The 13,683-nt window shown below is 34.9% G+C and overlaps 1 protein-coding gene across 4 annotated transcripts; it reads right to left on the bottom strand.

Annotated features, from left to right (window-relative positions):
- Nucleotides 1-394: 394 nt before the first annotated feature.
- On the bottom strand, nucleotides 395-13,034 carry LOC121975042 (NAD(P)H-quinone oxidoreductase subunit O, chloroplastic-like). 4 transcript variants are annotated; one of them, XM_042526403.1, is made up of 6 exons: nucleotides 12,616-13,034; nucleotides 10,335-10,390; nucleotides 6,458-6,549; nucleotides 6,249-6,290; nucleotides 760-824; nucleotides 395-621 (listed from the first exon to the last, which is right to left on the bottom strand). In XM_042526403.1, the coding sequence occupies exons 1-6, from the start codon at nucleotides 12,830-12,832 to the stop codon at nucleotides 602-604; spliced, it is 492 nt and encodes a 163-aa protein (XP_042382337.1). In that variant the 5' UTR covers nucleotides 12,833-13,034; the 3' UTR covers nucleotides 395-601. The 4 variants fall into 4 exon arrangements, with proteins under 4 accessions (XP_042382337.1, XP_042382339.1, XP_042382340.1 ...); XM_042526405.1 differs by having other exon boundaries at nucleotides 760-819; XM_042526406.1 differs by having other exon boundaries at nucleotides 6,484-6,549.
- Between the last annotated feature and the right edge of the window lie 649 nt (nucleotides 13,035-13,683).

The following is a 13,683-nucleotide window of genomic DNA, read 5'->3' as shown; positions in this document are numbered from 1 at the left end:
GGGTCCTTTAGTCAAGTGCAGCTCGATAATTTGGCATTCGAATGACTTGTCGATACAAGTTGAGGCTTGAATAATACCAAATATCAAACACCATTTGATGTCATTTAACCTAGCCTAGGCCTCTTAGAAATTTATAAGAGTTTTCATTTCTTTTATAAATTTAGTTATCTTTGTTAATCATCTCACCATCCATTAAATGCGACCAAAACCACAGCAGGAACCTGATTTAAACAATAACCGACAATCATCTAGAAGAGAGCCCAGCCCACAATAAACACATTTTAGTTCGGACATGGAAGTCTTGCCATTCTGGGCTTAAGTTTCGCAGTGAAGCAATTTAAATTTAATGTAGTACTGTGATGTAGATGAAGCAGCGAAAATTTAAGAAATTCAGTAGTCTAATGTACCAGCAATCTTAAGTTTTTACAAATATACATTTCCAGGATTCATTGTGATGTTTATGCTCATCAGAGATCTACATTGAACATAAAAGAAGACAACGCTGACAAAAGAACGGAGAAAATCTTTACCTTTGCAAAGTTTTTCCACTTTTTGTTACCGTTGATACAAGATGCTAAGTCTCCACCAAGATCATATTCTCTCATAATCGAGTTTCTCCGACTGTCAATCAAGAGGAACAACAAACAAATGAAAATGAAACAGAATTTATGACTTCAACCGCCCGAGCCTTGTTCAGTCTCACACTGTTGATTCCTTAAACAAGCATAAATGTTCAGTAGCAATTCCAGATACGAGTACCTTGATCAGCATGTATGTAGGTAGCCATGCTGGTGCAGTGGGAATGCCAACCCAAGCAACCTGTGCTACACCAGAGGTTGCATTAGCCTAAATTTCCCACCTGATTCGTCTTAAATTAGACCCGAAAGAAAAGATCCCTCTAAGTTTGGCCAAGTGGTCAACCTTAACTTACTGCTGATGACAGAAATATATATAATTTAGAATATATATGATAGTAACCTACCACTGATACTAAAGTTTGTAAGATGTTCACAAAGATGCAACCATATATGTGATTTATCCATATCCTTAATAGATACGACCATAAAGTGAACCTTAACAGAAACAAGTTAGTGCGAATGGTTTATCGCACTGAACCATTGAGGCAAACTGCCTTTAAAAAAAGATATGCTGATGTTTTTCTTCAAAATCTTTATTTGCAGTCATTATAGATATAGGAAAAACAAACCAAATTTGAGTCTATCTCCAAACAAAGCCAGAGAAGTACAAACATAAACAGCTAGAAAACCATAGCCAACTAAAACAAAGTACATTAACTAATCTAGTCTTCAAATCTAAAGCAGGAATTTGGTAATTTATCACAAGAAGAACCAACCATATCCCAAAAAGCCATTCATACTTTAGGAAAAGAACACTTGAGTGGCAATGTTAAAGTTAGTAATATGTTCTGGTTAGATCAGAACTGATAGTAAAGTCTACTAGTTACTCGCTGGCTTGGACCTCGATTGGAGAAGTTCAATGCATCACTGTAGCTTCCATTTTGTTTTTCCCTTGACCTGAATTTATAAGTTTTAAAAATATTGTCCTTGGCACCCTTTTATAGTTCTTAAGAGTGGCGCCCATCCGATGGAAGAGCTCCATGTGGCCAAGGTGTCCAGTTGGATCAAACAAATCACTACAGCGAACTCTAGTTGTTTGTCCAAGTTGACTATACAAATGATTTTTCCTTAATAGTTACACCCAGGTCACACAGATTATGCCTTTTTTCACAATACTGATTTTCATAGCAAGCGTGTAGTAACATCTCAACAATGTACGAGTTAAATGAGTAATTTTATCAAATAACAATTACTTCCCCTTCTATCAAACTTTAGAAGCATTTTCATAGAATTTGGTAGAAAACATCCCATTATTACCATCTGTGAGTTGTCTGCCCACTAATTATCTTTCCTTTCTCACAGTAAAACCCTTCCTATAGATAATAGTGTCTTGGTTTAAGAAAACTTGTAATCACCTTTTACCACAAAAATGTTTTACTTGTCTCTTTTACTCTTCTACAACTCAGATCATCTCCATGTTCATAGATGTTTTCCTTCTCCATCTCGGTTAGTATTTGTTTAATGGTCGTTGTCATTTCAACCTAGTCTAATAATTAGTAGAATTCTAGTTCCTCAACTATTCTCCTATAAATAATGGTTCATACACATGTCCCCAATGTATCCTACTAAAACACCGCCTCTTATAATTTGCTCAAATCAATTATAACTTCCTTGATCGAATTGGGTTTACCTCAGTTGAATTACTTTCTCATCCTATCTTGAACCCTATCTCGGCCAATCCCAACTCAACTTGATTGAATTGCTCCTTTTTCACTTCTCTCAATTTAGGTTTAATGGAGCAAACCACAAACCATTTATATTTATGTTCCTCACATGGCTCGATCACACGAGAAGGGATTCAATTGGAAAAAATTTTATCTCAAACTTTCATCTATAAATAAAACCAAGCTTCAAAGATAATGATAGACTCCAATTTCTTCCCAACCCATTATCATTTATCTATTAAACAACTTGATGGTAAGCACCAACCAATTCTCCCCAAACTGAGTGTTACTTAGTTGTATTCTTAGTCAAATCTTTTACTTTAGGTATTGAAATGAAGGTCATTGTGCGATGGATATTGGGTTTTCTTTTGCATAGGGTCCTTTACTCATACCCCTGAATTCACTTTAGTAGCGGATACCTTATTGAGGAGAGCTCTTCCCATAATCCATATTGTGCCCCACTTCCAAACTCAAGGGTTGCAACCCTTAGTGCCATCTCTGAAGACCAAGCTCCACATTAAACAATCCTTACATTGAACTCTCAGGTAGACTTCTTTGCTGATGTTCAACCACTTGAGGTCAAATCCCTTCTTCACATGAAGAGATCTAGATATCAGGTGGGCACAAAAGCGCATTGATCCCAAACCTAAGAGGACAAAAGATTTTAAGTTCTCTAAATCTACACTAAATCCACACTAAATCCTCAAGCATATCCTCCATTGGGGACTCAAAAAGCTGACTTAATGATCTGACATTGAGATATGATGTGTTCCTCACCACATGGTCAATGAGATCTCCAAAATTTCTTTCTCAAGCTTAATGTCTCTCTGCTTTAGGAAATGGGATAACAAAGACATTAGATATAGATGAGTCATCACAAAGTTCTTAACTTGGAACTATCTCCGCTGTCATGCTTCCTAATCTGTTGGCTCAGCACGACATTACCAAGGGTTGCCAATGTTAGCATTGGACGTCGGTATAGCTAACTTCTGATTTGGCTTTTTTGATTGAGAAAAGGAAAATAAGGCTAACACTTTAAGGTTTTCAACAGTGTTCAAAATTTCGCCCTAGGCGGCCGCCTAGGCACCGCCTAGGCGTTGTGCAGCAGCAGGCCGCGCCAGAAACCAGCCAGGCGGAAGACCTAGGCAGCTGGGCCGCCTAGGCAGGCTTCGGCGGCCAACGCGGGCTTCGGCGGGCTTAGGTATTTTAGGCATATTTGGCGTTTTTTATCACTAAATCGAATTTGCCGAGGCTGGCGCTTCGTCTTCTTTCTTTCATCGCCGACTTGCGTCTTCTCTCATCGCGGCCTGCAGCTTCCGGTAAGTTTTTATTTTTTTCTTGTTTCTGTTAATTTTTTTTTTTTGTTTCTTCATCGCCGCGGCAACTCTCCAGCAACGCCGGACGCGTCACAGGACATCAGACGCCGCTGGAAGCATCGTCGGACGTGTCCGGCGAGGTCTAGCGTTGCTTCCAACAACGCCAGTAGCATCGCGATGCTTCTGGCTGCGCCAAACGCTTTCTGCGACGCTACTGGCGCCACTGGAAGCAACACCGGACTTCGTCGGACGCACTGGACTCATCAGGTGACGGCTGGTGGCGTCGCAATGTCGCGTGACGCCACGACGACGTTTTTTTTTTTTTTGCTGTTTTGTATTTTTTTTATTTAATAAATTAAAACAATTCCTAACGGGGATAATTTCAATAATAGGGTAGGGTTCGGTTCATAAAGCCTAATAGGATTCAATAATAAATTTAATTTTTTTAATAAATATTATTAAATATTAATTTATATAACAGATTTAAAAAAATAAAAAATTATTATAAATATTTTCAATTATCATTTATCAGATTTAAAAATATAAAAAAATAAAATTTAAAAAAACATAATACATATTATTAATTTATATTAAACGTATTTATAAATTTTATAAATTATTAATTTATATTAATCAGATTTATAAATATTAAAATTATATTAAAATTTTAAAAATTCTAATAAATATTATTAATTTATATAAATCAGTTTTAAAAAGATGAAAATTAAATTAAATTTTTAAAAATTCCAATAAATATTATTAATTTATATATAAAAGTATAAAACAGATTTAAAAATATAAAAAAATAAAATTTAAAAAATCATAATACATATTATTAATTTATAATAAATCGTATTTATTATGATTATGATATGAATTGAACTATTGCTACTATTTTCTAATGTTCTACTGTTTACTACATGATTATGATAACTTACTGCATGTTCTATTGTTCAACTGTTTCTTTTACTCATATTTACTGAGTCTAGTATATTTCCTTTGCACAAAACTATTAGTTTTCTTTTATAGTTTTTCATTTTTTGATATTGGAAAGTATGCATTTATTTCAGCATACATAGTTAGATCTCCATTGCTATGAAATTGTTTAAGACAACATTTAGATTTGCATATGACATTGTCCACAGTCCACATGAAACAAGGGATACCGAGGAATCCGCCTAGCGGCGCCTAGTCCCCGCCTAGGCGGCCTAGGCGCTGGTCTGCTGCCCGACTAGCGCCTAGCGAATTTTAGAACCTTGGTTTTCAATGGGCGAGGAAGAGAAAGTTTAAGGCTTATGTTGGTTGGGGAAGGGTAAGCTAGCTAGCTCACTATACTTAACTGGTAGCTTTCTCTTGAGGGAATTATTGTTGAAAATCTAAACCTATTGATCTCAAAAAGATAATAATTTTATATTGTAGTAGCTACTTAGAGAGAACTAATAATTTATATCAAGAACTAAACTATAACACCATATAACAAAATCCTTTCATATAACTAAACCTATTTAACGTACCATTATAACTCTACACCTACAATACTAATCCTAGAAATTATAATCTAATTTTATTATTTATTGGTATTATATACGATTTCTCACTTACTAGTAGTCTAATAACAATACATAAATAATCTTGTATCATTCAATAATTTTAAAGAATAAAAACAATATAGTTTTACTAATTCGATAAAAATATAATGTTATTGATAGTATGCTAATATATTACATGATATTATTATGCAGATACATTACATAGTTTGATTAAAATTATCCATCATTTATCATGCAATATTTATAATCCATTATTTAGTTTAACATAATATGAATCCGTTTATGATTGAACATCTTTTGTTATCTCACACATGAAATTATTTTATCCTATTTTAATTTGTCCTATCTCTTCTAATTTTGCCGACCTTACCATTTCCATAATAGGTATTTAAATTTTTAACCATTTGATCCCCAAATCCATAGCAATATTGTTTTTGAGTTTTGACAACCATGCTAAAAAACAAATGAAGACTTAAAAGGACACTCAACATCTGTAATTTTACCATCAAAGGCACTCCACTCAAAACAGTTTGTTGACTAAAATCCATACTTTAGATGATCATTTCAAAACCTGATTGTTAGTTAAACTCTCCTATCTCAACAAATAATGAGAAAAAGACTCCATGATAGCAATGCAATACAAGCAAGCACTGTTATTACATTCAGCTAGTAGCTAATACATGCCTAGTTAAGCTTTCTAGCAAATTGGGTCATTAACATTGGGGTAGGTGTATTTTATCAACCATAAAGAAAGTTCCAAATGAGCTTAAAAGGAAACAAGTTCCGTGATTTCTCAAATAAGCAAGACATTCAGAATAAGTTGTAGTCTGTAGTAATAGTTAAATAGCATAGACAAAACTAAATTATGTACAACATAGAATCCAGTGACAGTGATCTTAGCAGAAAGTTAATCTTCCTATGAAGGAAAGTACAAACCAAACATGAATGAACAACTGGATAGCAAAATAAGTTTAAGCCATTAAAAGCATGAGAAGGAATCATTTTAGTAAAGAAGCAAGTTTGTATGACTATCTTCTAATAATGAATAAAGAAATGAGATGAGAACTTGGGGACACTTACAAGAGCATATTCTCCGGTCTCAAAAATTCGCATGTCCAGAACCTGCAGGTAGGGATATAGGAAAAGAAAAAAAAAGAGAGATAAAAAAAATTAGGAGAAAGAAAGGAGATTAGCAATAAATAAAGAAAAGAAGCAATTAACAGACATTAATGAGATAACTTAAAGCTTCCAACAAGAGGAAATAAGTATATAAAAGATGGCAATATCACCAACAAGTGTAGTGAATGAAAGGCACCTCCCCACGGTCTTCATATATGTAATCCAACCCTTTGTAATAAGGAGGATGGTCAACGGATAGATACTAAAATGGAAAATAAATGCCAATTAATGACCTGACATAAAGCATTAAGCATGTAACGTAGAGAACAAGATAAACTATATGTGAAACAAGTTAGTTGGATATCGCTATTAATGAAATTCTCACAACTGAAATGATCACAACGATTACCACAACAACCAAGCCTTATCCCACTAGGTGGACACTAATAAATCCAATACTCAAACAAGTGAGTTTAATCCATTTTTGTTAAAAGGCTTGAGTACACAAGGAAAGTAAAGAAAGCTCTGTTTAATCTAATTAAAAGTAATTTGCAATCAGAATAATACTAGTGTTGTAATTTTACTTAAAATTCAATGATGGGATAAGATATGCCAAATAATAAAGATTCATGGCTTGTTATTGCAAAGGTAATATTTGAACCAAGAACATAATCAATGTTGAATTGAGACAAGTTTCAACATCAACCAAGTGCATGAAGCACTGGCACAAAATAAGCAAATGCACTCATGTTTTAGAAGACATTTGATACATTTATGATTGTTTTAGATTGGTGTTTTCCATGAAGTTCTTAACTTAAAAGGGTATTGGAAATAAAAGATACAAATAATGCCTATTAAACTATCATTTTGTGATAGACATTTTGACCTCATGTTGATATTAATAACATATAAAGGTAAATATTCCAACCAAGTAGGGAAGTGCATTCATAGCCTCAAGATTGCAATTATGATAATTTATCATCACTAAAGTGTTGATTAAATAAATTTCAAATAGGAAAATTGCATTATTAGATTCATAATGGATCTCTCTTGACTTCCAAGGGGATATAACAATGCAATGAATCAAGAGGCTTGGATAATCCCACTATATGTGAAATGTCCAAAGGCCCTGCCAACAAATGTTGCTCAGTAAACTTGCATACTTCATGTCAAAATTAAGGGAAAAGGGTAAAAGGGCTGAACCATAGAGGCTTCTAAATAGGAACTAAAAGAGGTGTTGGAGATTCATCTCCTTCAACATTTATGCACTTAAATGTTTTGATGAGTTGGGCAAAGCATTTAAGGTAGGTTTGTTATTATATCTTATATGTGTATTAAGTTGTGCAAGATCCTACCATGCATACAATTTGACTTGCATGGCCAAGTTGTTTGATGACTTGATGGCTCAAGGTTAGTGGAGATTAGAGAAGGATGGCATGGACAACAGGACAAGGCTCATGGAGATTAGAGAAGGATGGCGAGGGAATCCGAGGGAACGTAGGACTAGGTGCATTGAAGCATAACAAAACCGAGGAGGTGAACTATGTAAGCGAAGGCATAAAGGATGACATGAGGAATGAATTGAGGATTCGGTGCATTCGAGGAACAAGTAGATTAATAAGAGACCTCAATGCTTGGAAAGAATCCACGAGAGATATGAGTGGAGGGTCATGGGTAGATGACAACTAAGGCAAACTCAACCATAGATGTGATCAAAGTCATAGTAGCTAGTTGATTGTGTTGAGATCCAGCTGGTGGCTAAGAAAATCACATTCTAAGGGTCGTTTGGTTTACACATGTTTCATTTTCATTTTCTGGAAAACGCGCGTTTTCTAGAAAATAGAAAATGACTTTTCGTCATTCTCTATTTTTCCAGAAAATACTATCTATTTTTTTAGAAAACAGACATAGAAAATACAAACCAAACACCATTTTTCAGAAACGCGCGTTTTTCAAAAAATGAAAATGAAAAATGTGCAAACCAAATGTACCCTAAGTGTTTTGGGATTTATGTTTTGACAGTCAATTGGTGGCCAAGAAAATCAATACCCCAAATGTTCCAAGTTTGTGGTTTTCTAGTTTACTAGTAATTAGAGATTAATCGACTGATAGTTGAATATCTCATGTTGGTCTATTTGAAGTATTATGGATTAGAGCAGTCAACTTAACTGATGACTTGGACTATTTGGCAGCAGATTGTTTAGTCAGCTAATGTTCGTTTGGCTAAGAACATAATGTTTTGTAGTCAACTGAAGTAGTTAACTCAACACGAACTATCTCAGGTTTCAATCTATTGATACAACAATGATTGATTCAAACGGAGCCAAAGATAGAAGGATGACAGGATTTGGAGAAGATATAAATCAGTGATGGATGATCAATAGTCAACCACTGATGGTTGTCACATTAATATAACGATATAATTCAAGAAGAAGGCTATAAAAGAAGCTTGAGGCGCTACAAAATTAAACAACAATCAACTATTACCAATGTCCATACACTGCCTCCACAAATGCTTCAAATGTATTATTTTTCTTCTCATTTTTATTTCTTGTATTTGCTGAACTACAAGAGATTTCTCCACCTTCGGTTCTATCGAGAAGGAGAAAATATAGAGGTGTTCTTGGGAATGATCCACCTCGTGTACTAAGAGTATGGGGCTGCCAAACCACAATAAATTATTGTGCACTCTAGTTTAATATTCTGTGTTTTTTTTATTTCTTCTATAATTTTTTTGAGAACACTAACATTGCAAGAAAGTGGTATTCTACCACACTGGTCACCCTATCTAACAACATGATTGAACAAGAGCTATTTATGAAAATCCTGTCCATTGCAATTTTAAAAAGTATGCATCTAAAACCATCAAAGCCACTCGTTTCAATACTTTTAAGCTCCTTGGACTGACGCAAAGATTAGATATGTTATTTTCTATTGTTCTATGGATTCTTGGATTCATTTTACTAAGTGATTTAAACAATGAAGCAATTAGTAAATTTTAGAAAAGAAAACAAGAAACCAGTGTTGATTTTGTAAGCATTGGATAAAGCTCTCTATCTTCAAGAAAAGGGACAAAAAAGTAAAATAGAATAATAAGACAAGAAAATCCATTGTCCCCAAACTACAAGATTGGCAACTTGTGCTTTTATTCCATAATATGAATTTCTGCTATGATTTTTTGAACTTTTTTTTAGTGAAATCTTTTTTTAAACTATATTCTTTAAATTATAAATATGGTTTCCCTTTTTCATTTTAAATATATAGCCCACTTTGTCTAAAACAATAGAAAATTCAAGAAACTGCAAGGCAATAGTATTAATCTGTCCACAGTTATCACGGCAGATAGAAAGGGAGCCTTGGCGCAACCATAAATTTACTGTCATGTGACCTTGAGGTCACGAGTTCGAGTCGAGAAAACAACCTCTTGCAAAAATGCAAGGTAAGGTTGCGTACAATAGACCTAATGTGGCCCGACCCTTTCCTAAACTCGCATTGGCTAGAGCTTCGTATACCAGATTGCCCTTTATAAAAATCCAAATACATAATAGAATGCAACTATGATATTATCAAAGGTAAAGAAACAAACACAATTATGCATACATATAAGAAAAAATGGCCAAAAAATAATGAATAGGATGCCTTGGTTGTCTTAATGTACGGTTGAAATACCAAAAGATACAAATACTTGTTGTGGCTAGATAGTTGGTCAGAATGCCACTAACATTCGGCATGAGACTCACACACTTACATACCATTTTCTTATTCCATAGAATATGCAAACCTAGAAAATGACAAACAAGTGTGGAATCACTAAGACAAGCAAGTGTGGAATCACTAAGACAAGCAAGTGTGGAATCACCAAACTACTAATTCACTCCATGGGTTAATGACAGGCTTAAGACATAGGATCATGCTTTACTTAAATCAAATTTAGGTCACTACAGCAAGCACTAGTACCTCAGAATATTCATCACATGAAAGAAGATGACACGTTATAAGAAAACAGATAATATGACAGAGGAAGGGTGTATATAAGGATACTCTTACATTGATGCTACTTAGGTACTTTTCTTTGTCCACTCTTACAATCTGCCCCTTTTTCACTGCATAAAAAAGGTGGTAATAAGCACCAAGCTGATTTTACTATCCCATAAATGAAGCAGAATTTTAGCTATTTTTAAATAAAACAATGTGCACATCCATTTTCTCTAAAAACAATGTTGCAACAAGCACGAATATACTTTCTAAACAAAAGATAAAGGGAAATAGTTGTAATTCATACTTCATGATTCATAGTATGTCTATCTGGAATGTAAACATGAAACCGATTGATGTTGTGATGATAAAATGCAGTGTAGTTGTAGTGGGTATGTAAAGGTTGCTGTGGACTCTAGCTCTGTAGCTATTGTAGTAGTGATTTCTCTATAAAGAGAGAAGCTTACATTGGAAAAAAAATCAATCAATATTCAATATCAGTCTCCTTCCAAGCAGTATTTTAGATGACTGAGTTCTCTCTTTAGAGAATGAGTGTACAATCAATATGGGTTGAATAAATGAGAGCACCTTGAGGGACTTGGTAGATAAATCTTCAGAAAGTGCATCCAATGATATCATTACTGTGCATCAACACCCACGAATTCAATCACAAATAAAGTTGTTGACAATTCGGTTTCACAAGGAGAGGCCATTGTTACTTGTTCATGAACTCCTTTCTTCCCCAGCCCCAACCCAATAGCCTGTCTACTATTGCATCAGATTGGGTAATACACATACCATAATAAGCAATAAAATAAGATTTAAATGAAGCAAAGAATCCACCTAGGCAATCTTGTAGGATAAATGAGGGATAAAAGTGGCAGTAGTGTAGGCATAATTAAGGTTGTGTTTCCTACAAGAGAAAGAAAGAGACATAAAAAAAAATTGGGGAGGGGAGACAATAATTAGATATTCTTTAGAAGTAAAATGGGCCTGAGAAAGAAAATGAGGAGAAATTTTCCTTTTACTTTAGCTAAAAGTTTGTGCAATCAAAATAGGTGAAAAATATCATTGTAGCCGCTTTGGTTGCCCTCATTGTCACCTTTGGGTCCTTCACCTTCGACTACGATCCCACCTATTCCTTCCAATCATTATCCAATCTCTAAGTTTGAAAAAAAAAATAAAAATAAATATAATAGAAAAATTAACTCTCTCCTTATCCCTTGAAGGACAAAACAAGAAAATTCCATTTTTTCTCTTCTCTTTAGTTTTTCCTCAAACCTACTTTCTTTCTTTAACTTTCCTTATTTCTCTTTACTCTCCTTAGGAAATCCAGCATAATAGAAGCAATAATTCATATCCACGTCAACGGTCCTACCCCTCGAACTCTTTCATAAGATGAAGATGAAGTGTGTAATTGATGTGCCACCATTTAAAAAAATAAAAAGTGACATGAAATCACAAGAGAGTTGAGAATTCATATCTCTCATGTAAACACTAGTATACTCAAATTATTGGCTCAAGGAAATCAACCTATTAGCTCGATTTTAACATACATTTTGGGCAACTCAATTGAATATTAAAACAATGTGTATGTTTGTATATGGGATGTGGTCAAGCATTCCGATGTACAAATCAGTGCAAGTTCAGGTGCATAGATTACTGCTTACAGCAATGCTTACTAGAATGCAAAATCATGCTCGGTATTGTGAACAGCATTTTGCACTCCCAAGAGCAAATAACCTCGGATGGATTAGTATTAAGGGAAAAATCCCATATCAGATTATTTGTATTGATTTACGTAATTGAGCATGGACATGACATTATGGAGATGCACAATGCTTGCCATTAGTGGCTTCCCAATACTTGCCACATGACCATCATGATCAGCATCCAGCATATTATTTGTGTACTAGATTACTCTCCAGAAAACACAAGAGCATGATAGCATCAAAGTATAATGAAGGAGGATACATCCCACAATGATACTTATTGTTATGGTCAGATCTTTAGTAGAGCATCAAACATCAGCTAAGACTTGTGATCAGCATATGCTTTGGATCTCACTCTTAAAGCTTAAAGCGTCGTGTAGATAGCTTCCCTAGAGATTGCTCTACTTGACATGCATTTAGCAGACCGTCACGGATGATTATCTCAGGTTCAAAAGTCATCTACTGAACTAGTAATCTTCATTTCCGTGGATAAAGGTACTCATAACCATTCTAGTAACTAGCCATCTCCTAATTTCCCGAGGTTCTTCAGGCAGGCGGAGAACGCATACATGCCCGCGATATGAACTAGTCAACATCTTGTGAGGTAGGGTTGAAAATGGAGAGAGAAAGGAGGAATTTACTTGAATATACAGGCTTCTTGGGGGGAGACGGGGCAGGCGGCTTGGTAGCTTCGGTGGTGGTTTTGGCAGGAGTCTCCTTAGGGGGATCGGCAGAGCTGAAGGCCTTGATCGGTTGCAGGCGATGCAGGCCGGCCCTCCGAGGCGATGCGGAGGGGTAGGCGAGGTGCAGACGGTCACGGCCCAGCAGAGAAGCAGAAGGAGAGAGGAGAGAAGCCATGGAGGTGGGTGGGCAGGGAGGAAGCCTTGGGGATATGATAGATATCACGGCCGTTAGTTTGTTTCCGGGAGTAACCGGATCTTCTGATCCTCTTGTCCCGGTCCGCTCCTGGACTGGGACAAAGAGATCAATCTTTGTGGACTAGAGGATTCGTCTCCTCTCCCTGATGGCTTCGAATGCGGAAAAGTATGTCGATGCGTGATTTATGAAATTGGTTGACGGCCTCACTCTTGTAGCAAAAGCAGGTGTAATTGAGTCCGGATCCTCTTGACCATTTTTGATGATACAGGAGATGATTCCTAAACATATATTGATGGAATACATGATCCTCATTTATAAAATAGGTGGGAAATATTTATCCCCACTAATACATATTTAAGGATCATCCCTTAAATCACAAAAAATGATCCAAAGGATATATCTTCGATGTAATTACTTCACAATCCATATACCATCCCTAGAGGGTCTAAAAAGAGATAAATTATAACATCTCTAATGTGTCTAGAGAGTGAAAGAGATTATGGGAACCGGTGGCCGGTCTCGAGAACTTTTTTATATATAAATTTATTATAATAGATGATTAATTTATTTAATATATAAATTTATTATAATAGATAGTTGATTTAATTTAATTATTGATTGATATATTATTATATTTTTTATTTTTATATTATTCTATTCTTTTATGAATAGGGTGTTTAATAGGAAAATTATATAATTTAATTCTCTTCGTTTACTATTAAATTATAACATATGTTATAAGCACAAGCGCTCTTTAACATATAAACTCATAAATATTCTTAGTTTTAGTATTTATGTTAATGCTCTTGAAATATCATAAATTTTTAATT

Source organism: Zingiber officinale, chromosome 4B (genome assembly GCF_018446385.1).
Source record: "Zingiber officinale cultivar Zhangliang chromosome 4B, Zo_v1.1, whole genome shotgun sequence".
Classification (NCBI taxonomy): Eukaryota; Viridiplantae; Streptophyta; class Magnoliopsida; order Zingiberales; family Zingiberaceae; genus Zingiber; species Zingiber officinale.
This window is presented reverse-complemented; position numbering and strand designations above follow the sequence as displayed.

Excerpts from the sequence above, each read along its gene's own strand:
- LOC121975042 (XM_042526403.1), bottom strand. The coding sequence starts at position 12,832 with ATGGCTTCTCTCCTCTCTCCTTCTGCTTCTCTGCTGGGCCGTGACCGT. Across the intron at positions 6,291-6,457 it reads TTCATTCACTACACTTGTTG|GTTCTGGACATGCGAATTTT; the intron begins GTGATATTGCCA and ends CCCTACCTGCAG. Across the intron at positions 622-759 it reads CTACATACATGCTGATCAAG|TCGGAGAAACTCGATTATGA; the intron begins GTACTCGTATCT and ends CTTGATTGACAG.